The sequence below is a fragment of the Necator americanus genome, chromosome I (genome assembly GCF_031761385.1).
Source record: "Necator americanus strain Aroian chromosome I, whole genome shotgun sequence".
Classification (NCBI taxonomy): domain Eukaryota; kingdom Metazoa; phylum Nematoda; class Chromadorea; order Rhabditida; family Ancylostomatidae; genus Necator; species Necator americanus.
In genome coordinates, this window is record NC_087371.1 from 31,370,292 (window position 1) to 31,397,724 (window position 27,433).

The following is a 27,433-nucleotide window of genomic DNA, read 5'->3' on the forward strand; positions in this document are numbered from 1 at the left end:
AACTGCTTATGCAACAGGATCAGGTCCTAAGTCATTTTGACCCGGTTACCTGACTATATAAGTGCCTTGATGACCAAATTAACTCAAGGGTAAGCGAGGCAATTAGGGATGCTAATGCCTAATTGTCTCTCGCCGACCTAAGAACCTACAGGTTACTCTTAAACAGCAGGATTCACCAGTTTTAGGAACTACCACGACCTAAAGAGAGAAAACAACAGCTAAGAGTAACCAAGTCAAGCAAAACCAGTTAAAGTTAAGCTTTAAAGGTAACGTATCACGAAACTGACGTAGTTTGGAAACTGGCTGGGTAATACATAGTTCGGGATGTAATTGGTTAATTTGGTCATCAGTGCGACTCGTATGTAAACTTACACCCGGCTGCGGGAGGCTGCGCCCCTTGGGCCAATGCTAATGCGCCGCGTAATTCAAAACGGTGCAGTGAGTAATTGATTCCTCTGCTGCTTCAGAAGATTAACCTTGGAAAAGCCTAGAAGACGAGTGCTTTACGGTACTTTACCATTTCTTACCATAAAAGAGAAGAAAAGAATATCACAATAAACTTTGATCCAAAGAATGAAGATAGAATTTGGGGTTTTTGATCCTTATCTTGCAGCTAGAGACGATTACTTCAGTGAACTCCATAGCTAACATCTTTTACTCTTCCTCTGTCCAGTTTTCTTCAAGTTTTTTCCATTTGCTCCTGCACTGCATTCCTTATTTAATTTGCATTTTCATTTCCTTTCATCTCTTGAATCACCTATTCTTACTTTTCTTGTTTCTCCGTCCTACTTTTATTGTTTCTCTATCTTATTGTTCTGTGTTAGTCCATTGTTTTGCTTGTTATGATTATTCTGTCTTGTTTCTCTGTCTTTTAAAGTTGTACTTTTCTGCTTTTTCTAGGTTTTATTCTTTTTGCCTCCTCAGAAAGACTTTCGGTTCCAACTTCTGTGTTTTTTTTTTCATTTATGCAGCATGTTTTATCCCCTGTACAACTCGTTTACTTCATTCATGTTTGTTTCACTTTCGTGTGTCTCAGTGTTCCTGAATCCATTCTTTTTTGTTTCTGCTTTTTCACTCTTTCTTTTTACCCTTACTTTCCTTTTTTTTACTCTGTCTTTACTTCTCAGCATGTACTTGTGTTGTTTACTTTGCTCCTAATTAGAGAACCCGTACTGCATGATAATCGGGACTTATATCACGTTAATATATGAAAAGAACATTGAAGCTAAAGAAACACCATTCGCATAGAAAAAAATAGTGGAGGTTTCTCAAACGAAAGTAAAGACTTCTTTAGTATCTCTTTCTAGTTGGGAAGATACTTTTTCTATAAAACATCCTGAATTATACTTCGCCAGCATTGGTAAAAAAATTGTGAAGAAAAATACGAAAGAAAGCCAGTGCGTTCCATGACAAAACTAGACAGGGTTTTCAGACTTTATTTGCAGTTTCAACTCGTAAATATTTTTAATCGACTTCGTTTTAGTGTCTTTAGATTCGCTTTCAAAATTTTTCCTTGGAAGAGCAATTTTCTGCTTGTATTCAGCCGATTTTGGAGGCAGACAGGGAAATCAAACTTTCTTCGCATTTAAAGTTAGGCCTAACGCTTTTTATAGGAGGTAAACGTGCGAAATTTGCCGACAATGAATACTTTTCTGAACAATTAAACTTGAAATCGCATTTAATTTCCGTTTTTTGTCTGTGCAAAAGTAGTGACCATTAGTGTTACAGAATTTTACCACTTTCCAACCTCAAATCTCTGCTCAACAAAAAAACTTAGAATCAATCACCGCTATTGAGGAACTTCGGCCCTCCTGCTATTACATAGTATATATGGAAGGCAGAAAAATGAAGGATCTAACGTCGTTTCTTCTCCTACTTTACTTACTTTACTTTACTACTTTACTTTACGTTACGTTACTTTACTTTACGTTACTTTACTTTATTTTACGTTACTTAAGCTAAAACAGCAGCGAGGTTAAAGGCGGGTGTTCACTACTGTGTCAATACTTGATACTGTGGGAAACAAACAGTGAAAACAGTAGTGAACCTAATTATGTTGAAAGAAGTCCGCCTGTAAAAAAACAAATAGAATGAAAAGACAAATCAAGTAAAACAGGGATGTAAAGGACGAGAAAGGTAATGAAAATCAAAAATAAGTAAGCGATAATAATAAATAAGGAGAACAATGCATAAACAAGTGGAACAACGAGAAGAAAATTGGACAGAGAAAGAAAAAAAGATATAGGCTACGTAGTTACCTGAAGTGATCTTTCTCAGCTGCAAGGTAAGGGTGGAAAAACCCAAATTCTAGTTCCATCCCTTACTCAGTTTGAAATTCAGAGATCCTACTTCCTTTTTTCCTTCGATTATGGTTTATTGTGGTACTCTCGCCGTTCGTTTTATGGTAAAGCAGTCAACTTCTACTCTTCTCTAACCTTATTCCTCTGAAACAACGGAGGAAGTGGTTACTCGCTTGTAGTATTTTGAATTTCGCGGCGCGTTAGCATTGGTCCAAGCTGTGCAGCCTCCTGCAGCCGAGTGTAACTTTAGATACGAGTATCAATGCGCTGGTATAGTCGGATCAAAATGGCTTGAAACCTGATCCTGTACGAATATGCACGTGGCGCGCCCAATCCCCACTAATCCTCCTAAAAAGGCATGGGAAACAGCGCTTGTTCCCACGAGAGCACGCAGTGTGTCCACAAGTGTGGAGTGTGGTTTTACTTGAATAGCCTGGTGAGGAGACGTCAGTGACCAACTGACGTCTCCTCACCAGGCTATTCAAGTAAAACCGGTGAAAAAGCTGCTTAGGGAACCGGTGTGTACAAGGGTGGCGCGTCCTAACGTACCTCGTAACCTAACGTAAACGTAGGAGCAGTTTCTCATGCCATTTTTTAGGACTATTGGGAATAACTGAGTGGAACCACGCTCATATTCGTAGTCTACAGCTGAACTCTATGTTTTCCATCAGATTTCCACACGTCAATTTCATGATACGCTGTCTTCAAACCTCAGAGGGGTGGCTGGGGACAGAGGGAGTAGGTTGTAAGTAATTGGAAATATAATAGCTGACAAGTTCTATATCTTGTTATCCGATGAACGAACTGAACTTGATGAGAGCTTGGAAGTGAGGAAGGATACGGTATAGTTTACCCGGACGGGAAATAGATGAGTGTGAAACCCGAGTGAGAGACCAAGAAAGAAAAAAGTAACTAATTCCGCCGATGGGAGTTGCAGTTCGCCGCATTTTTATTGTCATGTAATGTGTAAACGAGATCACAACGCTGAAAGTTACAAATTACCAAAACTGTACGTTTAGTTACTTCTGTACTCAAGGTTCCGAGGATTCAAATCTCTTCCAAATGATATCTGTCCGCAATGTGATATATTTATGTACACTTCTGTATATCAACAACAACTAATTACAACTTGCAACAACATAGAAGAATGGCGATTGTACATCCAAGTCGGAAAAAATCTTGATGTTTGGCAGAGGAACTATTAATTGAATTTATGCTAAAGTTTCGAGTGGTACGAAAGCATTCTAACGAGAGCAATTGCACGCGTTAGCCGAATTCTGCAACTACACCATACATATTAAATTTTCGCCTCATCTATAAGTGCTTCTCGATTGAGATCTTTAAGTCTACTTAACCGTGCATTAGGTGCCTGCACAAGTGCTAAGGGATCTAAGTGTAACAACTTGAAAATAAAGTTATGAAGTATCAAATGTAGCTGGTATGTGCTCCAATGCAGTCCTATTCCAGAAAGTGTAGCACAAATATGCGCGAAATCTTTGTGTGAGAATTGTGAGTGTCTTTTTTCGCTTTTAACGGGGTATGGGGCTGAACCTTGCCTAGGAATGGTTGCTTGGAGCGAAGTTCAACTGAGATTAAAGCATTGGATGTGAGAGTTTTGACGAAAAGGAGACTAGCATTTTGTGTCTTCAGAATCGATATTTTCCTTCTTTTGCATTGGCTGAGCTTCCTCTACATTCTCGACGTATGTGTATCGCATAGCTAAAAAATTTACATTTGATTAAATATAGCATGTTACGATGATGATGTTGTAATCTCTCCACAACGAGATAGTGGCATCGATATTATTCACGAGTTGTGTTTAAGACCAATCTATGTTAGTAATCTAGAAAAAGGCGTGTGAGACCACTTTGAGTGATCTTTTTACGCAGCGATACAACTTATTACGGGCAATAAAACGAGGACTATCCACGACTCGTCTGCGATTTTGCAAATGGGGCAGTCTCTGCTCCTCATTTGAGTTATGTTAATTGGACGACGACGAGGTCGCCACCGTTCTATTGCGTAAAAAGTTGCATCGTTCGGAAGACTTGTTCACTGAAGGCTGTTGCACACACCTTTCACTAGATCACTTGGAGGAATTGGGCATAAGAACGCTCATGCTCGTAAACTACTTCCTACCTCTATGTATCTTTAAGGTTTCTTTCATAGAGTCCTCAACGCACCTAAGATTATAAATATTCCCATTGTGAGGATCATCAGCAACGCATAGAAGAAGAACTCTGTTGCTGGTTCAGGGATGATGTGCGTTCCGCTGATCGCCATATCTATCACGTTCCCCATGAAAACGGTTAATAGCCAGAGAGCCTGGAAATAAGAACCGATGGTACAGACGGATCGAAACGACATGGAACTGGTTCAGGGTGCAGCTGCGTAAGCGGCGGCACTGGAAGCGGTACGGTATTAATAGCGGTTAGAATCGAGTTGTGACCATTGCGAACTGTAGCTATGTATGGAGCAAGCAAGAGTTCAGCTCGATCACAACCGCCTCCACTACCCCGTCCTGACCGCGGACGCTTACGCAACTGCACCGTGCCCTACTATGAATGAACTTTTTCGAAGAAGAAAAACGCTGACAAACCTGGAGAACACTTTTCATATTGGGTGCGGATTGAGAGTATGCGAACTCCAAACCGGTGACGGACAGCAGAACTTCGCCAAGAGTAATGACGAAATATTGCGGTAGTACCCACAAGATCGACACCGTGTTTGGACGAACCTAGACGCCATTAGTGGAAAGAACATGAAACGAATTATAATTTGATCCAGGTATGGGTTGCTTGTTTCTCTACATATGAATGGGGGTATGATTTTGTAATGACGAGTACGTCACTCGCCGTCGCTGGCGAAAAGGCTGAAAATTGCCGATTTCAGGAAGGTGGTCAGCAAACGGATTCTAGAGTGGGCTAGTCATTTTTTGCCGTAGTCATCAAAGAAGGTGAATGATAAGAGAAGCCAAAATTACATATAGTTGGATTGAAGCTTACCAACTCATGGTAGTCCCCTTCCATCGAGTTATCGTGTACATGCAGAACATGTGCGGATCCCATAGCTGCCTAAAATCAGTTGTCGTAAAGCAGAAAGAACAATATGTGAGATGTGAGGGATTTAATTTGGCAATATGAGGGTCTTTTTTTCGATGAAAGAAAATCTCACTCTTTGACACGGCAGATGTGGCTTTGTCTGGAGCTGATGCACCAAAATGAATAGTAAAGTCAAAACGACATGAAGCACGGTGTAGTTGCGTAAGCGGTTGCGCTCGAAACGATGCGGTGGAGCGCAGCGTTTGGAATCGAGGTAAGACCCCTGCTACCACCGTTCATTGCTACGGCTCGCGAAGGTCCAACCTTGATTCCAACCGCTGCGCTCCAACGCACCGCTTCGAACGCAACCGCTTACGCAACTGCACCGTCCGTCATGTCGTTTTGACCCGAACATATTGTGCGTTGACAACGGTAAATGTTTTATAGAAGTGTAGCGCCACTGCCTTGTCTCGGCACGTACAAATAAATTAACTCGAAATACGGGGCACACAGTAGCGTCTTTATTTCTCGAGTTAAGTAATTAAATCAATCGGAACCCTACGACCTAAGCATTACTCTTAGAGGATCTATGACATGTAAGCTAAAGTTACTAAGAGAAGAAAGTAAGATAGAGTATTCAGAAATAAGGGCGCCACTGAGTTCTTCCCTCTTCCCCAACCACATTTTCCTCCAATTATGTTTAAGTGAATATTTTAAAATCGATACAGTCGGTTCATGTAAATAAAGGAGAGCCTCTGAAGTTTTCTTTTTGCAATCAAGCTATTGGGAATAGGTTGATCATGCAAAACAACGTGCACTTTGTTAGAATTTAGCAAATACGCCATGACTACGGAAATTCGCGCACTATTGACTTATTGTTTATGTTTTTTTTGGATAGACAGACAAGGCTATGTTTGTTGAAAGAATGCTAGAAATGCCAGAAAACAACGTAACCTTAGGTCTATTATCTAATACATAGACGACATACGTACCGTGAACGGAATCTTTCTTGGACAAGACGTGTCCTCACAATTCTTGCCATAATAAAGTGTGTACTCTCCATTATCGATGAATCTCGGTCGAATGTCGACAAAATTCCCAGAAGTCAAGTTTTGTGACGAGACCACTTGGTTTCTGTAGCATGATAGATGGATTATACGATTGCAAGTTCTCGATGAAAAGCTCACTTGTGATTCACTACGAATACTTGACCAGCATCTCCTTCTGGTACCATGAAATAAATCCTTGAAGCACCATTGTCCGTTTTTTCTGTCGCGTACATGAACGTGAAGATATGTGACCTGAACACACTACTCAATTATTTTTCGAAAAGAATCTTCTCAGAACACCAAGAACATACGCGGTATCGTTTTCAGAGTATAAACCGAACACATATCCTTTCCTGGGAATAGTGAGATTCAGCGTGTGCGTCTAGAACAAGGCGAATTTTCATCAAAGTTTTAGACATTACATTCTTTTGAAATGCACCGTATCCTCATTAAAGGCAGCGTATCATAAAATTGACGTGGTAAGGAAACAGTAGGACAAGGAAAAACGTAGACTTCCTGGTGTAGATTACGGAAACGAGAACTGCCACGCTCAATTCCCCTTGGTCGCGTTAAAAACGGTGTGGGAAACGCTTTTGTTCCTGCGAGTTATGTTATAACGCGTCCCCTTGTACACGCTTCACGGCTTCCACAGCTGTCTATTCACTGATTTTACTTGAATAGGTTTATGAGGGGAGCTCTTCTTTTTCATTCTTCGACCGCTCGCTTGTTGACGCGTCGCGTGCAGAAAGCTGGGCCGTTGCAACTGTTTTCGTAGGAAAGAACACTTTCTTCCACGCCGGCTTTCACGACGATTACCGGAAAATGAGTGGGGCCACGCTCGACCCTGTAATCTCGAACCCGAACTTTAATTTCTCCTCTAGCTTTAAATATGAAAGAGAAGAATAGAATCCTTCCTCAAAGCCAATATTCGTAAAAATTTTCGACGTTGTTTTTTTGCGCTAGTAGTTGAGGCGTATTTTTAAGAGCGGTAACACAAAAATTCCAAACGCGCCCAAGAAACACATGTTTCAGGAACATCAAATCTATCTTTTTTAGCTAATTCAATTCTATATATTTCCTAGTCTATCTAACGAGGCAACTCTTTACACTTTTTTCTAACGCTTTTTGAACACTGAAGAAATGAAGTTGTATAAAGTGTGCTAGTAGTGAAATTACTCAATAAAGTAACTGCTTACACTCAAACGAGTAGGAAATTGACATCTTGCGCACTTTTTTCTCACCGCTTGCACAGGTGTAAGAAGATGCCTCGTCGGGTGAACTGAGCCCTCTGATTCGGACTTGTGAAGGGAGTTTCATTATTTTGTTGTGTTACATGCAAATTATGTGCTGACACATTGCCAATGCTATGACGTAGAGTCTCACATCGAAAATTCCCCTCGAATTTTGCTTCTCGTCAATTTCCAAATTCCATTCTTTAGAAATTCCACACTCACCTCGTCTCCAACCTTTATACTGTACATACCAGCATCGAGTTCCGTTCGCCCAGTGGGTAGATCTCCTTCAAATGAAAAAGATTTCGAAGGGAATTATTAATAAGGCCAACATGTCAGAATGTGGGGATCTCTCCACGAAAAGATAGGAATAGGGATGTGGATTACATGTATGAGCGCGACTACGCATATTTCCTCCTAAAGACCCTGAAAAACGGCGTGGGAAACGGCCATATTGATAGGATGTTCCTACGAGGCACCTCACAACACTGTCAAGCATGCACTCGCTGGCATACGCGTCTGCCGGAGTTGGCTGGAGAGACAGCGTTAGGAGCTCACCGACTATCTGCTCGCTTACATACGGAACCTATACCTATACGTCTGTGCTCGGAAATGTGGCTCGTAGCTAGGTGCCTCGTAGGAAAATTCGATCAAGATGTTCGTTTCTCATGCAATTTTTCAGGACAATTAGAGGGAATTGAGTGCGATTGCGCTCACATTTATGATGTACACCTGTATCAATATCTTTTCCTGGAGAAGTCGCGACATCTTCGGTTTTGTGACGTGTTGCCTTTAAAGGGAGAATCAGCTTACCTATGATAGTAGCAACATCATCTATGCGCTGGAATGAGTGCACGTGACTGGCGTTACCAATTCGTTGTAGGTAGACCCGTCCAGCCGCTGGTGGCGTCTCGATCGTATTGTTTACTTCCAACTAAACTTTTTTCAAAGCTACAATTGAAGTTTCGAAGTGCACAGTGAAGGTTATTTGAAAAGTTAATTCTGGAATTTCTTTCTGGAACAGCTTTCTACTGAAGGAGAGGATATCTAAGAGATTTTCACAGTTGTTTTTTTTTAAAGGGCAAGAGTTGGGGACAGTGCAGATAGTGTCAAAGATGGATTAGAGCCTAGTACCAAGCAGGTGATTTAAAAAACCAGAGAATTTTGTACTTGAATTTGCTTCATATTTAAGTAGTAATTAAATTATAGTATTGTATTATATTGTAGTAGTATAGTAATAATTATTATTAATAATAGAAGTTTGATACTTGCTTGCACAATATTTTCTATAGATTTCTATAGATGGAATAGATTGTTCACTGTAAATCTCCTACTGGAAAGTGTTCTCCAATGCGGATGCCAGCTCGTTTTCTTTTTTTTAAATTGATTTTTTTACTTCTCTTTAAAGTGTGTGTAGTTAACTACAAAAAATAAAAAAGTTTTTCAAACTGTATCCTAATGAATTCTCAAGAAATTTTAATTTTAATCTCATCTATATTATTAATTTATTACTCTATATTATTATTTGATATTTATAATATTATATACTTTTGGTTACTTTAATAGGTTGAGTGTATTCGAAAAAATCTTAGTTTTGCATTCCAATACTCAAATTATATCTACTCTCAGTTATAAAAGATTCTAGATTGCTGTATTAGATTTTAATGTAACTATTGCCTGTCCTAATTCCACTATTTCTTAAAGGAGAAATACTTGAGAGTTGACGAATAATTTACTTTTCCTACGGAAATACTAAGTGTTGTACGTATTTATTTATTTATTTATTTACTTATTTATTACGCTCAATGGCGTGCCAAGAGGATGTGACGGGGATGAATAGAAATTAATGCGGATAATACGGAAAAAAGAATGGAAGAAGAATGAGAAGGGATTAGTCGATTCTTTTGCTCTATTGATTATTAGTATTTAAGGGGATCACCCTGCGAATCTGACATGATATGGATTTTTGACGGTCAAAGACTATACGGGATCGTAGGCTGCAGAAACAGGTGGGATCCCGCTCATTTCTTCCTAATCGCCGTAAAGAACGGACCGGAAGATACGGCTTCGAGCGTTTCGGGGCGCTATTTTCCACAACGAGTTTGATTGGAGCGCGCCAGTCTTGTCACACACTGCATCTTCCGGGCCGTTTTTTACGGTAAATAGGAAGAAATGGACGGAATCACTCTTTTCCCCACAATCTACATCACTCCAGACCCTGTATAGCCATAACCCACCTGAAACCTGCATCACTCCAGATTCCGGATAGAGTGATGTCTTTAAGGAAAATAGTGACAAACTGAGCTAACCTGGAGGAGACCAGCCATAATGAAGGCGGTAGCGGTGAGCAGACCACCTAACGCCATTTTACGAAGTGGAGTCACGTGGAAGAACTAAAAAATCCGGATCACGAGCATCACAGTACAGAATTTCTGGGTCTGATGAACGCCTGGGTCTCTATGAACGAACCTTTCTAGCCGTTGGATATATGATTCCTTCAAAAACCGGCACCATTATGATTACGATAAGCGGATTGAGGATATTGATCTGTTCCGGGAGGAAAGTGATCCAACCAACTCGTCCATTCAATCGACGTGCTTGAAGTACCCATGTGGAACCCTACACAAGAACAAATTGGTGGATTTTTTTTTTCTAACGAAGCTTCATGAAAACTTACTTGTTGATCGAAAAGCGCCCAAAAGAACACCAATGGTCCAAAGATGACGGCCACGTTAACGAAGGATTTTACGGCTTGGATCATCTCTGGGCTGTGTTCCGGTGCAGCACGATCCAACCAATGCGCTACTGGTTTAGTGGAGCGCCTGTGATATGTAAAGTAAAAAAAAAAAAATGGATGAAAGAAAAAATAATTCAACTAAACTAACATTAAAATTAATTATTACTAACATATTAATTGATATTAAACTTCAATTAGAACTAATTAAGAGTGTGTATCAGTGAAGCAAAAGGACTTGAATCAAAGGCAAAGTGTTAATTTTTGTTTCTGTTTTTTATTTTTATTCATTTTCTATTCATTTTCAATTATTTTCCCAAAAAAAAACTAGTAGAGGAGATAGTTAGATGAGTCTGCACATCAAATGCTGACCATGTTTGCTTACCCGAATAGTGTTCGTTTCCCTGCTGTCCACATACAACTAATCACCGCTCCTGCCACATTTTCACGGCTTGGTGGACACTTTTTGTACCATTTCCAGCCAGCCAAGAAGAACAGCAACGCCACCACCATCAACACACCAGGAACACCTGCAGCATAAAGAATAAGGATAAAGTGTCTGGTGTTGGTTAATCCACCTGGGATGCGCCACAACGTTCACTTCAGTTCAGAATCGTTTGAGGTTTACGAACGTGTAACTGGCCTACACAGTGACTTCCTGGGTCTAGCCGAAAGTAAGTGTAAGTAAATAGATTTGTGAAAAGTAAGTGTTTTTATCCTTTCAGACAAGTCCGGCACCAATTTATTGACCCCGGAGGGATGGAGGTCTTGGTGAGCACTGAGGCGGATTCGAACTTCCGATCGATTGTGCATCCACGGCGGAACCTCTTACCGACTGCGCTGCACCCCCGTCTTTAGCATGAAGAGATTATTTGCTGATTTCAAAATATGCATTTAAAGTTTGAAATTGCCTATAGACGAGCAGGGATGTTTCGGCAATCTACGAGAATTACTTTCGCAAATTGTTTCCTTGTATCGCATGGATACATGGTTTTCGTGGAGCGTGAAAGCAGTAAAACTATTCATATTTTTTTCTCGAAACTGAGCGCAATCTTTTACCTAACCAGGAGGTCAACACGACTATTTATTTACCTCACTCATTTAGAGTTTTGAGACTTCTAAGTTTACAAACTGATAGAATTGGCACATTGAAAGTTGGTATAAAGATAGAAAATTTGTCCAGAATTTATTTTGGTGAACTATCCTCGACAAAATCTAAAATTGTATTGTAATTGTATTGTAATTTTCCTGTTTAGAAAAGTATTTTGTTCTAGGAGGATTTTGAACTTTTTTGCCAACTTTGGCGTTGTAAATTGCAGGAGAGAACGATATCGTTGACATTGTAACTTTAAAAATGTCAACTACAATTAATAGCTTGTTATTAATTACTTGCCACAAGCATTGGATTCGGAGCGAGAATTCGGAATGTGAAAACATCGGTGGAATTAGAAGAAAAAAACCAGGTCTATCTAGCTACTTCAATCTTTTTGAACTAAGTCGGCATGAACTCACCAAATGCTAGCGGAAAGCAGTACTGTGAGTCAAAGCAGCTCACTCGTCCTCTTAGTATAGGCGTAAGAATGATGGCGAACAGAGAACCGCCATTAATCGCGAAGTAAAAAAACGAGAAGAACTGAGCGCGAAGATCTTGTTGTTCTTCAGAGAACTGAAATGGAATGAAGGGTACTTTCATACGTATATTCAAGATTTGGGACTTCTGGAAGAGAACCACCGACCTGATCAGCAGCAAAAGCAGAAACACACGGTTTAATTGCGCCAGTGGCGAGAGCGATCACAAACAGTCCACCGAAATCGAACACCGATCTCAACGCTACAATAGGAGATTGGATTTTCCTCAGAAATTCTCACTATTTCCCCGATAAATTAAATTTTAAATTGAATAAAATATTTCCCGATAGAATTCTGGACGGATTTTCCGAAAATGACAGCGAAAATGCGAAAAAAAAACACTTGTAAGTCAAGAAATCAGTGTTATCCACGGCATCCGAGACAAGAACTTTCGGAACCCATAAGATTGAGGAACCCTTTATTAGAACTAAATGACTTAAACCTCTTAAAATGTATTGGTGATAAAATTGCCTTGTAAACCAACTGTTTATACTCGTACAATAAAGTGGAATTCACTTCACTTAGCGTTATTTCGTTGATTGTATGGGTGCAAAGAGTTGCTTCGTTGTGTAAAATTACGCACGTCTCGGGTGCTACCAATGTCTCTGATTCATGGGCTTGAAAGAGTTTGTTTGGTATTTTAGTTGTGATTGTTGCAAACTACGTTTCCACCTCTATCGACTACTGAAGAGAGTTCAACATCGAAACCCCTACCCCTTTCCCTACCGATCACTCTAAAATACAAAGATTCTGGACTCTAGAGCATGTGCAGGAGAGCGGGATGTTTTGGTTATCTGTAGAATTGCCACAGATCAATTTTAAAATAAAAAATTATTTAAAGGCGTCTTATCACAAAACTAACGATGTTTAACGGGTTTCTGTGGGCAAATATAGAGTTCGAAGTGTAAATTGAGAGTATGAGCGTGGTCCCACTCGATTCCTCCTAATCGCCTCGAAAAGCGACATGAAAGACGTTTGTTCCTACGAGGAACCTTCGAACGCGCCACTCTTGCGCACGTCCGGGTTCCCTCAGCAGCCTTTTCATTGGATTTAATTGAATAGGCTTGTGGAGAGACCCCACTGATTTTTGACCGTCAGCTCGTGCACGCAATGGTGGCGCGTTCTAACGTACCTCGTCGGAACTAAAGCCGTTTCACACGCAGTTTTTCGGGACGATTAGGGGGAATTGAGCGTGGCCACACTCATACTTGTAATCTACGCTCCGAACTCTATATTTGCCCACAGAAACCACAGAGGCCACAACATCGTCAGTTTCGGGATGTGCCGCCTTTGAAGTGTTTCTATGGCTACTGTAGATCTTTTGTACCGTTCTTACCTAAACCGAGACTGGGCACCGCACCAAATGATAGCAACACATGGCCAAGCACGTAGATGGATGAACCGTACAGAATAACCTGAATAGAAATTATTTAATAGACACACAGGTTAGTTAGATAGTAAATATACAAAACAAGTACAGGTATAAATAAATATAAGTAAATATACGATATACAACATCTGTTATATTGGAACAATTGACGTGGAATACGAAAGATGCTAAACGGAACTCACTAAAAGACAAATTTCTTCACGTTTCCTAGTATTTCTGTGGCTCAACTAGTACAATATGACTACTAATTTTAATTTTAGTCTGTCAAGTCTTTCGATCAATTCTCAAAACATCAATATTGATTTAAAATGAGTAGGACTAATTTTCAAAATCAAATAAATGTCATACGCTGCTAAGAATTCGTAACCTTAAATCTTCCTAGGTACGAGTCGGCGAGTACAGATCCGGCTAACGGTGACAAATAGGCGAGGCAGGTGAACGCATGGTAAATCAAAGTGGCGAAACTGAAATGTACAAAGGTTGTGTTAATCTAGTACAATCTTCGAATGCACTCAAATAGACATACAAGTAAGTTAAAAAAATAAAGAAAAAATAAAAAAGTAAAAATAGTAAAAGTAAAAAGTAAAAAAGTAAAAGTTAAAAAGTAAAAAAATAAATAAATAAAGAAGAAAAATAAAAAAAAAAGATAAACAAACGTGCTCTCTTTTTTCACTCTTTCAACAATCAAATGCTGCTGAAATTTGCATTCTACCCTTCAATATTTTCAATTACCCTATGGAAACGATTTTTTATTAAATCATCACTGACTGAGAGATAAGCATTGCATGTTGTTGTTGTTTTTTTTTTGAAAAAATAAGAACTAGACAGTTTGGTCGAATCTCTAGCATTAAATTTTACGGGGACCGAATGTCATTGGAGAGATCGGTGAGTGGTTATTACAACCTTTACCTTTTGTTCTTACGATTGACCTAACTTTTGTTTTATTTCTTTTTTTTTTTAGCATTTTTTCAATTTATTTATTTTGTCAGAGCTTTGTTGCACTTACAACTATACTTTTACTACTTTACCTTCTTGTTAACATCCAGTTGAGCCCTTTCGTCAATTTTGGAAGGCAATTAAAATTTTTGAACTCACATATAATTTGCGGTACCAAAATATTCTGAATAACCTCCTGGTTGCGAATGTTTTAAACATTTTCTCTAACTTTGAGAAATCAGCGGGAATCTTGAGAACACCATTTTCTTCCCTGGACGTGTGTCCGCCGAGATATGGGGCAATGGCAGAATCGCGGAGGTGTGAAAGTAATTGGCTTAGGTTGGGGAAGCTTTGCCTGTTCTCAAGTTGTAGCTTTGTCGAAACGAAATTCCGGAAGTATATTTGAAATCAGCGATTCATTTATTTTTGATTGATATTTTCATACGTTAATTTTGCCCATTTCTATGGATTCCCCTAAGAGATTTTTAAGGATCTAAGGATAAGGACGGGTTGCGTCGGAATAATCCGCCGTTGACGGATTTTGGTACACAGGTTAGTAGCGGTATTGCGTGTGTTCCATTCTCATTTCTAGATAATTCGGGTAAAGAACGAATTTTATTCTTATGTATCCTTGTAAGTTCTAGGATTCATGGTTTACATGTTGTGAACAAATTTCGGACGTAAACAATGTGTTTACGTTGTTGTACATCGTTACACAGCAGAGCGAACAGTGAACACTCAGATTTCCGGTTCTAAAGATTTTCTAAGCACACATAATCTGTTGTTAACATATGTTCGCCGTTATTTTCGCTTCCTGGATGATTCGACGTCAAGGACATCGAACAGAAACACTTGTAAACGTGTCACTTGTTGCGCAAAAACAATTCTGTGGGAGCCTTGGTGTGGTCTGGGAAAATATGTAGGTCGCATTCTGCGCGGCTAATTGGGAATAATTTACTATGCAGCTAAAAAAGGGGTGGTTGTGCCAACAAGAAATATTCTTATCTGTGTAAGATATGGCGTAGATTGTTCTAAGTCACATTTCACCACCTGTTCCATAAGTTAAAGGAAAAAGTGTCCGGCGTTGATCAATCCGCTTGGGATGCGCAACAACGTTGCCGATGCGTCAAGTCAGTGTTTTTCCTCCGAGACAAGTCTGGTACCAATTTACAGACCCAGGATATCGATGAAAGGCTTGGTGAGCACTAGGGCAGATTCGAACCTCCGATCGATCGTGCTGGAAGCGGAACCTCTAACCGCTACACTACACTCGCCCTACCTGTTCCATAAAATTGTATTTTAGTGACTTTCTTTTTGGGTGGGTTCGGGAAGCTTTCGTATAACCAGATCTGACAGCAAAAATATACACCTGTTGTAAGTTTAGTCTGCACTTATCCGAATATGTGTCCTTAGGAGGATAAATATGATGGAAATGAAACCATTAGTGATTTCTTCTTCAGTCATATTATCCGCTATCTGTAGAGTTTTGCGGCTGCTGTAGCGTGGTCGGTTAGGAGCTCCGCTGCTTGCAAGATCGATCAGAGGTTCGAATCCGCCCTATTGCTCACCAAGCCTTCCATCCCTTCGATAAAACAGATTCGTCGGGGAGGATAAAAATACTGACTTGACCCGCCGGCTACCCCCCGCAAGTTACTGTATAGGCCAGTTACACGTTCGTAAACCTCAGGCGATCCTGAATTGAAGTGAACGTGGTGGCGGATCCTAAGCGGATTGATTACCGCCAGACACTTTGTCCTTTCTTATCCTTTAATGGTGCTATCCAGTTTTAATTAAGGCTGTTCAACAGCATTTCGCTACAGGACATAGCCGTTTGTTGCGAAGTGACATTTCCTAAATGCTGATATGAGTGGAAACGTATTTCTGCGCTGCGTGATGCGTTCGTACGTGCCTTAGTGTGGGATACATTGCTGTATCCAGTAAAAAGTTGTGCGCGGACAAACACATCACACAAAGGAAAATACATTTCCACTCTCATTTTAGCATTGGACTGGAAGTGTTCCTGTAATAAGCGGGAGGTGATCTGATTGATTGATTGTGCCATCAGATTTTCTCTTCAAAACTCTTTACGTGGTGCAACATTTAATTTAAATGTATGGCTATATGTAATTCAGTATCTAATTCAGTTTTTAGGCGATAAGAACAGATCCCTCTAAATAAAAAACAATTCTTCTAAATAATAAATATCTTCTGAATAAGGAATCCTGAAGCTCACTCAGAGATAAGCAAAAGATTATGGAACAAAACGGAAAATTCATTGATCCTTAGTTTATCATATGAATAAATGAAAAACATAGAAAAAACACGTAATGCTTTTTCAGAGAACCTAATAGATTTCTTCTTCTTGTAGAAGATTTTACATATTCTCTATTTTTAAGGATTTTCCGTAGCTGAATTTGAAATAAACTAAACATTTTAGGTTAAAGGCATCACCCCACGAATCTGAGGTGGTACGGATTTCAGGTGGAATATTCGTATACGGGATGGGAGACTATAGAGAGGGGGATGATTCCATCCATTACTTTCTAAATGCCGTAAAAAACGGCCCGGAAGATGCGTCGTGTGCGCAAGAGTGGCGCGCTCCAATCGAACTCGTAGAAAATAGTGCACCAAAACGCCCGAAGCCGTATCTTCCGGGGCGTTTTTACGGCAATTAGGAAGAAATGGACGGAATCACCCTCCTGTCCATAATCTACGATCCCGTATACGAATACTCCATCTGAAATCCGTACCACCTGAAGATTCGTGGAGTGATGCCTTTAAAAGGAACTCTTATTTCGTTCAATGACCAGACATTCTTTTTCTCATTCGTTTGACTGGAATCTCATTCACGCTAAATATTTGCACTTAGGAGTGAGTGAATGATCGAAGTCGTGATCGAATCGTAAAACATTTGTCGCATTTCGTGTGTGTTTTTGCGTTATGTTCTAAAACAAGGCAAGTCACACACACACGCACACATTGCTGACCGGCCGGTTACCAAATCGTCCCGAAGCTAGCGCTATCGCTGCCTGATGCGATTAATCAATGTTCAATTTGGAAAAAAAAATTGCAAAGAAAAACTGAGAAAAAAAAACTGAATAACTGAAAAAGTTTGACGACTTAAGAATGAATTACCTTAAGTGTTTGCTGAAGAAAATACCAATCAAGAAAATTTAGTAGCATTCAGAAAGTAATCTAAAAATATTTGGACACATGACTGAAAATCTTCATGATTTGAGGATTCTCCTAACTACAATTCTGAATTTTTTGCCCCTAGAAAAACGAATGGCTTCAAAACTAACTAGTTGCCCAAACGTAGAGCTTTTTTTTTCTGAATTACTGCTTGGGAAATTTTGTGAATTACTCTTTTTTGTTTTTTTAAAAGAAAAATAGCCCAAAAACACCTATAGTAATAAGAATAAAATGAGTAGTTGCTCGTTTTGTGCACTTACCAAATCTCTGGCAAGAATCTTTGTAACCTCCATATTTCACCATCCTTTTCTTTTTTTTTTCGTTTTTTTTCTTAGAATTTAGACAATTTAAAAACTATGTTTTTTTTTTAAGAAAACTTCTAATAAAAGGTTCTAATAAAACATAAACAAAAAAAAAACAGTTAATCTCAACAAATTGAGCGAAATTATAAGATAATAAAATGACTATGAAATGAATTAAAATTATGGGAAATTATTGCGAAAATTTACTCCGTAGTGATGAAGAAATTCGGGTAATCCTTCCGAAATTTGATGGAAAAAGTGGTTGGGCTGCAAATCCGATTTTAAACTCATTTCTATCCCTATTGCTTTACGAAGGAAATTCCTCCTGAATCTGCTACAAAACGACTATATTCTTTCTTATCTTCACTGTAATCATTTCCAGTGGTGCATCGCGCTGGCGTTCCAGAAAAGTGTTTTTTTTTTGGGGGGGGGAGGGGGGAAGGGGTGATATAGATAAAATGTTTGAAATTGATCAGTCCGCATGAAATTTATTGACAACGCCTTCGATTTCAATTCAGAATTGTTCAATTCGTCTATGAACATGTATGTAGCCTGTAGGAGGCCGGGGAATGTACTATGTTAGTGTTCCTATTTTTCCGGATAACTCTTTATCAATTCCAAAACTGTCATATCATTCTTATTACCTATATCGTTTATATTTATTTATTTTTTTATACTTATTTTATTTTTTATTTATTGTTTTTATTATTTATTTATTTACTTACTTGTTCATTATTCTCCTCATTTCCTCAGGGAACGTACTAAATATGTTAGTGTTCTTATTTTTTTCCCGGATAACTCTTTATTTTCTCACTACTTCTTCCATTATCGATTGAATCAATCTCCGTATATAGTCGAAATTCAACTGATCCTACATACCTGTCGGTGTAACCGTGTTCGTAGATGAAATAGAGCGTGAGAATCGCCTTCATCCCATAGAACGAGAAACGCTCGCAGAACTCATTCCCGAGCATAAGAAATACGGCTGGAGGGTAGCTAGAACATAGGAATTATCTCGAAAATATGAAAGATACTGGTCCAGGCAATAATTTTTTTGTGAAGATTAACGATGTTGTCAGCACTGATACTGGAAAATAATGTCTTTTTTTTTCGTAAAATTGGAAAAATCTGTCGAGAATACATTTCCACTCGGTCACCGATACAATTTGCTTTTTTTAAACTATCTGCTGTGCAAATTTCCATTTTTAGATCTGTAGGAAAGTGATTTTTGGTGTGATAAAAAAAAATTAAATTGGAAGTAGATGTGGAATCGACACGTTATTTTCTGGTAGCCCCAACAAAAATGGCAGGAAATTTTCGTAAAAAAAGAAGAAAAAAAAAAGGATTCACTGAAGTGTTGTTTCCAGACGTCTTTTTCCTTTCTTTTTATCACTAATGGTTTTTGATTTCCAGGGAAAATCATTTTTCCTTTAGGATTTCCACAGAAGGACAATCAATTGATTACAAGGATAACTCCAACTTCGCTGTGCTAGCGTCTGCACAAATCCAAACGATTCGATGAAGAAGTTAACTTAAAAAAACCATGCGATCAGAGTTCAGTAGTCCCGATCTTGGATTTTTTTTTGTTCGGATTCAGAATTCTAGTATTTTTTGATGACGATGATCGTGATGAATCGACAAATTTAAACACTATAGCGACTAAGAATTTTTTTTGCTTAAATCTAGGAAAAACCCAGGAATGCTAGTCTAACTGATGCAGAGAACCGAAATTGAATCAAGCGCAAGAGAAATTTGATATTTTTCAAAATTTTCGATTTTAATTTTAAACTAGAAGGTTTTAAAAATGTGAAAATTTTCGAGAAATTCCCTAACTCCTAGTTCTCCTTTATGCGAGTCATTTCCCCTTAATTTGGTAGGAATAGCTCCTTAATGTTCTAAGTTCGTATCGTCATTTCAGCGCTCGCTTTACTTTTTGAATAAATTAGTCGATTATCGAGGGAGGCAGCTTTCTTCACCTCCAACAAATTTTGAAAAAAAGTGACATCACTGCATAACAAAGCAAAACACTCTTTTTTGCTAATTGAGTCAAAGAAAATAAAAAAAAGAGCAGAAACGAAAATAAACCAACGATTTAAGGTTTGAGATGAGGCCATCCTCCTTCGCCATTTTTGATTTTCGATATCGTTTAGTGGCTGAGGTGCTACGTTGTGGGAGAATTGGTTCACGTTGTTCTGAGTTCTCTAAAATCATTGCGAATGAGAGGGAGAGGACGAGGAAATTTGACAAACATTGGGATTTGTATCGAAATGATGGCATCATTGCGACTAGGGGGGGAATTTATTCGATAAACTCATTTGGGCGCAATCAGTTCTTCTTCTTTCTTTTTTTTTTTTTGATCACGTGAACAGGTTCACAAAAGATTTCTGCTTATGATTCGTTCGAATTAAAAGAACACTTTATGATCCATTGAGAAGACGTTGATCTTACAGGATACAGTCCCTCGCCAGAGAGAGACGGCGATCGCTCACCGGAACTCATGAAAAACACGAGGGACACGACGACGGAGGAAGAGAAAATGAGGGATAAAAATCCAGAATAGAAGGTACAATGAGTAAGTTGCAATAAGTAGTGATAATAATAATTTTAATAATCAAAAGATAAATGTAAAAATAGAAAAAATTGAATTAAAAGAAAAACATTAAAAAATAGAGAAATTGTGTTCACTTCTTTGAGGATATGGTATTGTGTGACGTGTATTGCCACTACTACCGCATATCCATGCCACCGCATATCCGTAGATATGGATTTGTTGAATAAAATTTTTAAAATATTTGTTTTATTTGTTAAAATATTTTCGTTATAATATATAATGTTATATATTATGTTATAATAATATTAATGTTAAAATATTGTTGTTAAATATTTGTTAAAATATTTTCTTTTCGTTTCTTTTTCGTGATTTCATTATTTATTTATTTTTATTTCTATTTCTATCTATTTATTTTTACTACTAAAAAAATTGAGCTTTCATTTTTCAGCTTTCAAAATAAGCGTAGACGTTTTTTTCAGAGCGAGTTTTCTCAAATGGTTCCACTTCCCCCTTTTTTGAAGTCATAAATTCATATGGCTTTGTGAGAAGGTTTCTGTCAGTCAAAAAATAAAAAAAAAGTAAGTAGATAAAATATAGTACATACTAGAGTATGTGGTAGTAATAAAATATAAAAATAAGTAGACCGAACGTCAAAAAAATCTAATCTACCACTTCAGCTAGCTTAAATCCACGATTTTTGGAGAGCACAACGTTGACGCTAGCACTCATCGAATGGTCGAAATCGAATCAGTCATCGAATGGTTTTGCGTCTCATTTTTGCACTTTTTTTTGCATTTATTCAAAGTTTTTTTTTCTGAGTACAATTTCTATGAAGGAGGTCGAAATTCTGTTCTGCGCCTCATTTTTTCACTTTTTTTTGCATTTATCCAGAGAGTTTTTTTTCTTCTGAATACAATTCCCGTTCAGGATTTCCCTATTCTCAACAATTTAAAAACAATCTTTATCGTTAAAATGATGCGAGGAGGAAGAGATTTGTCGATTTTCGTTCCACTTCTACGGTATTTGTCATTCATTCCCGCACACTCAGGGTTAGACACGACAAAACATCAGTGCAGATCTCTTCCGATAACAACTAGTTGCGCGTGAGCTGAACATCACAACAGTGATTAAAAATAAGTAGAGCAAACGTCAGAAAAAATCTGATCTTTCGCCTCACCTAGCCTTAATCCACGGTTTCAGGAGTGGGTTAGCATTAGCACTCGTAGAGTGCTCGAAATGCTGTTCTACGCCTCATTTTTGAACTTTTTTTTTGCATTTATCCAAAGAATTTTTCTCGGAGAAAATCTCAGAAATGCGTAACGTTAACACACTCATCGGGTGCTCGAAATTCTGTTCTTTGCCTCATTTTTGCATTTTTTTTTCTTGCATTTGTATAACGAATTTTTCTGGATACAATTTCTCGAAGGATATCTTGGAAAGCACGGAGATTTTTGCGATTTTTCAACGGTTACATGTCGTTGTCATTTTGTTATTTGTCAAAATATGATGGATGTGAGAAGTGCTCGAATTTGCGATGCAGGTATTATCGAAGTTATTTCTGTTACAAACAAGTACGAAACAATTTTCGCATCAACGCATCGGCACGGAATACTACAGAGTTTCCGCGAAATTGCGGAAATGACGATAAAATCAGCGTAAGACGAAACTGACGTCGTTGGGAAACCTGGGGAGAACTAATAAACGTCGGGGTGTGGATTACGAGTATGAGCGCGTTCACGCCCAAATTCCCCGTTGTCTCGTTCTGAAAAACGGTGTGGGAACCGGATTAGTTCCGACGAGATACGCTAGAACACGCCGACATTCTACACATTTTTTACATTTTTTACATTTTTCCCTGTTTCTCTCAGCAGCCTATGCGTTGAAATTTTACACAGAATGGGCCGTTACTGAGACCTCATTGATTTTCCACCGTTCGCTTGTGGGAGCGGCGCGTGCACAAGGTTGGCGCGTTTCGACACATACTTCGTAGGAACAAGCGCATACCCGTAATTCAGGAAGTTACAGAGCGAAAGAGGGGGGGGGGATGAGCGGGACCAGGCGCATACCCGTAATCTACACTCTGAACTCTATATTCGCACAGAGGAACTGCAACATCGTCAGTTTCGTGATACCTTGCCTCATATGCCGAGGTATGGATCTTAGTTAGAGGAATCGAATGGTTCCTAACACGAGTCAATGATCAACCAAAGGGCAGCATATACAGTAACCTTACTATTTGGAGTTTTCTCAGAAGTTGCTGACCTTAATAAAATCTAAACTGTGTTCTAATTTGCTGTCCCAATCCTGTGCATTACATAAAAAGAGGATTGATTTGATCCTTAGAGGCAGCTTTGGGGAAAATGTTCGATGTTGTTTTATCTTTACATAAGTTTTCTTGGATGGTAGATAGGGCTGTAGAGTAATTTGCAATTGTCACAGCAAAAACACAAAAAAAGCCTATAAATCCAGAATTCAAAGATTTCAGTCTAACCAACGACGCAACTCTTTACATCCATAGGTTTGGCAAAGCGAACCTCACTCAAGTGGATTTTGCTAGTCTTACGGATGCACGGGGTTAGCCAGTCATGAAATTCCGCTAGGAATTTATTTTATGAGTTTAATTCTGGTTTTACTTGGGTGCAAAGAGTTGCCACTTTAGATAAAATCAATCCCACCGATGTTGCAGACGCCTCCGAATCCAGAATTTGTCAAGTTTTCCACTTCCGCTGTTTCCGCTTTTATTTGGAAACTAGTACTTTCCGAACTTCATTTATCAGTGGGAAGAAACCAAATTCACTAATTTTTGCAAACTCTGTCTTTAAGGAACGTACACAGCTTAGCATTCGTTCTCAGGGTGATTTGGAGTGGTCATAGGGTACAGTGTCATGGATATGAATGGTAAATGAATAATAAATATAAATAATAACAATAAATGGAGAAGATTTTAAAGTTAAGATCACGATATTGGCGCGAGAACCACGTATTGCGGCGCGCAACGTTCTGGAAGCGGGTTTGGATTTGGATGGTAGTTTGAGAAGCATCGCTACAGTACAATATGAAGCCAAAAGCCATGTCGTTCGTTTCGAAAATTATGCATAGTCAAGGCCGGACGAGTTCCCTACAAGAGCTCTCGAACTAATTGCAAAGAGGAATGCCTCTGTATTAACTCGCCCCTATATTGAGGTTGCTATTTTATTGTGCTTGCCACTACCTCACTACGGGTATCCAGCAGTAGCAGCAGTATGGAAGTCCTTCAATCCTGAAGTACGATCTACACTTCCACTTGTTCCAGCTATGAGATCCAAAAGTAGACTAAGGATTTTCTTTGCTGCTGGGTGAATATGGAGGCGCTGGATTAGCTGAGTCATGTTCGATTTCATCCTTTTGAGGTTCTGAAGAGGACGAACTCGACGAAACGTTAGCAAGGAATAAAGGATTATAACAACTTCGTGTCCGAATCAACTTAAGAACACCAGTAGTGAATGATCATCATGCCGAGGTGAGCCGTACATGAAGAGAACTCAGTTTGAAAGAAAATTCCTTCCAGTTCCAAGATAGAAATCTGCTGAAGAATTTGAGACTTGCAAGAAAAATGCTGCTAGGCAAAGAATGCATCGATGCGAGGTCGGAAGTGATCCAGCTGAGAAGAATAACCGGCCGTATTGTACTTAGCTGGGTACTTTCACGAAACACTATTGACATCACAATAAAATCTCGCTGTTTTCGTTGGAGATGATCTTTTTGTACGAAGAGGAATGCGCAAACGTCGTGTTTCTATCGATGTATTTGAAATTTGCACACAAAACGTTAAATTCGTTTGTGAATGCGCATAGAAGTGAAATCGAAGCGGATTAATGGATTCTTATTGGTTTGATCCGTTTTAAAGACTAAGGATTTTTGGAAATGTTGTATTTAGGTAGATCGCAGTGCATCTGTATCTGAAAAATCAACTGATGTCACATCACGCTCAAAAACTCAGAATTTTCACGTTATATATATTTACATTATTTTTAACGAACGAATTTTATACGAAAATAACATATTTATTATTTTCGTGAAGTTTTACTAACGGGCAACGCTCACTCTAAAAATATCGACGTTTCATCGCAGCGAAAAGACAATAACTCCAATCTAAAATGGTTAAAGGCATCACCCCAGGAATCGCAGGTGGTACGGATTTCAGGTGGAGAGTTCCTATACGGAATAGTAGATTATGGAGAGGGGATGATTCCGTCCATTTCTTCCTAATTGCCGTAGAAAACGGCTCGAAAGATTCGGCGCCGCGCAAGGCTGGCGCGCTCCAATCGAACTCGTTGTAGAGAGTAGCGCGCCGGAACGCTCGAAGCCGTATCTTCCTGGCCGTTTTCTACGGCAATTGGGAAGAAATGGACGGAATCACTCACCTCTTCATAATCTACGATCCCGTATACGAATTCTCCACCTGAAATCCGTACCATCTCAGATTGGTGGGGTGATGCCTTCAAAATAAGACTTCTTTCCCGCCAGTAGTTTTTGTTGACATTTCACCAGGGATCCGACCTGCAGGGATTCCAGGAAAATGATAACATTCCGCGCTGCGGACATTTCTCAATGCCTTCTTGTGTTGTATACAAGACTATACATACCTCGCGAGGACTGTAGGAGGAGGAAACCCTCACCACTCTCGCTAGCTTCAAGAATCTTCGTCGTACAAATTCTTCGGTATTGAACGATAATACTGTTATTCTCTATACAGTCTATGTTTTGTGATACTGTGCCTGCGAGGTTTTTAGATGGAACCTTTTTATTTGCCTGACGTTTCGGCTTTTTCGCCGTCTTCGGAGGCCTAAATAGAGGATGACTGGAGCAATGCTACGTTTATCCCGTCAAGTGCCACACTACCGTGGGTCAGTGTTTCGATAACCGTTCAGGATAGTGGAAACAGAAACCATCTACATTGAAAATCACACTATCACAAAACATGGACAGAATATGCCGAGGTTTCAAGACAATAGAACATTCGAACCTCTTTACAGTATTCAATTTTTGTCTGGGAATAATCGTGTGCAATATAACTTGCGAATTTGGAACCGCCTGGCTAGTGTTACCACTGTAAGGGCGAGTATAAACGCTAAAAAGTTTACAACACTCCGGGACAGTACATTCTCAGCTCTGACCTTTCTCAGAAAATGCCCTCCATAATGATGGGATGAGAAATTTGGAGAAATATAGGAATGCGCTACGAAGACAAGGAAACTAGCGAGGATACCCCACAAATTTATAGTTTTCTGGCCGAGTTGTACACTGATATGCAAAATTTGAGGGCAAAAGTAGCTTTCGCCCGATATGTCGCTACCAAGTGACGTAACTCGAACTGGAACTTGTACCATACATAGAAAGCACTGTTACAGTATAGTACAGAAGGTAACTGAGAGGGATACGCAATGATACGAACAGGAATGACACTTTTATCCACGGAAAATAATTACAGTAAAGTCACTACGATTTACGACGGTCCCATGGAGATTATACAAAAGGCGGGACACGGTTCTTAATAGGGTGTCACGGTCATCACGTGCCGCAGAACGTGCTCTGCAATTTCCCCGTGGTCCCGTGCTGGTCACGGGGTTGGTAATGAGGTCTCGGGGTAAGGCTCTATAATCTACAGTTACGTTATAGTCTACAGTTGCGCTACAGTCACGCTGACTTCACGCCTGTGACGTCGCACGTTTCTGTGCACGACTGGAAGATCTCTGGTAACATACTCACGTACTTTCACTCATTTCTTCATTAAAGGCATCACCCCACGAATCTGAGGTGGTGCAGATTTTAGGTGGAGTATTCGTATACGGGATGGGAGACTACGGAGAGGGAGGTGATTCCGTCCATTTCTTGCTAATTGCCGTAAAAAACGACCCGGAAGATGCGGCGCCGCACATGACTGGCGCGCTCCAATCGAACCTCTTGTACAAAATGGTGCGCCAAAACGAATGAAGCCGTATCTTCCGGGCCGTTTTTTACGGCAATTAGGAAGAAATGGACGGAATCAACCCCCTCTCCGTAGTTTCCCATCCTGTATACGAATACTCCACCTGAAATCTGCACCACCTCAGATTCGTGGGGTGATGCCTTTAATATCTCAATTAAATTTTAATGCGATGTTATGTGTTACTTTACCTATATCGTTCTTCTTAAGTTTTGAATAATGGCGTAGAATAAAGCAGAGTTTGTGCACGGAAATGTTCAAGAAAGAATTTTCGGATTTTTTTCTGCGTTCAAAGTTTGGGAAGTAGATCAAAAAAATTTCAAATTGAAACGAAATGATGCGCTTTAACGACAACCGTTGGACCAGAGCCGGGAGCGACTGGGTTCCCCGCGATATTAAGCGCACTACAGGAAGACCGCCGACCTGATGATCAGATTTCTTCACGAAGTCCTTCAAAGAAAAATATGATGCTCTTCGTGTCCCACGTGAAAGGAGGAACCACTGGACGACTCTGGCACGCGATCGGGACAAAAGGAAGAATTACTGGCGCCCACTCAACCAGTTCGAAGAAGATCAACGGGAGTCAAGGTGATCAAGGTGATATTGTTGTGAGGTCGGGAAAATTAGAAAAAAAAGAATGAAAATTGATGTTTGAAAATTGAAAAAAAACGAATGGTGAAAATTTGAAAATAGAACAGATTATGTACTAGGGGTGTTTATCAAGGCTAACAGGAGTTAAAGATCTTCTATTTACGAAAAAAATACTGTCTTCAAAACTCCAGAAAACTCCAAAACTCCAAACTAAAGCAGTAACGTTTAGAGTTCGCGGCGTAAACGAGTAGAATGTGGAAGTGTCGCCGCGACACACACACAACTGTCCACATTTATTTGACGTGAAGAGCTCAACGGTTACTTTTTCTTGCAACACTGGTTCTATGTGTCGGAAAGAAATAAGCGGTCCCGAATTGAATCGAGTTGAAGAGTTTCAGGAGAGCATCAAGAAAACAACCATGAAAAACCTTCCCAGCACCACCAGCAGCAGCAGAACCAGTCTCATTATAGGTGACATCTTTTTATTAAACTGTGAGAAACGTTCAACATCTGGTCCTTAA

The 27,433-nt window shown here is 39.4% G+C and overlaps 1 protein-coding gene across 2 annotated transcripts; it reads right to left on the bottom strand.

The window, feature by feature from the left end:
- Positions 1-3,930: 3,930 nt before the first annotated feature.
- RB195_007415 (uncharacterized protein) lies at positions 3,931-25,287 on the bottom strand (the record flags this gene model as incomplete). 2 transcript variants are annotated; one of them, XM_064181021.1, is made up of 21 exons in its annotated part: positions 3,931-4,019; positions 4,484-4,625; positions 4,900-5,037; positions 5,306-5,374; positions 6,334-6,475; positions 6,529-6,642; positions 6,702-6,772; positions 7,845-7,909; positions 8,436-8,556; positions 9,932-10,015; positions 10,092-10,241; positions 10,300-10,444; positions 10,742-10,886; positions 11,869-12,022; positions 12,093-12,187; positions 13,322-13,400; positions 13,743-13,839; positions 18,685-18,801; positions 19,895-20,006; positions 25,015-25,181; positions 25,238-25,287. In XM_064181021.1, 21 exons carry the CDS (start codon positions 25,285-25,287, stop codon positions 3,931-3,933), a joined length of 2,346 nt encoding a protein of 781 aa, XP_064037845.1. The 2 variants fall into 2 exon arrangements, with proteins under 2 accessions (XP_064037845.1, XP_064037846.1); XM_064181022.1 differs by lacking the exons at positions 25,015-25,181; positions 25,238-25,287 and having other exon boundaries at positions 19,895-20,016.
- Positions 25,288-27,433: the final 2,146 nt, after the last annotated feature.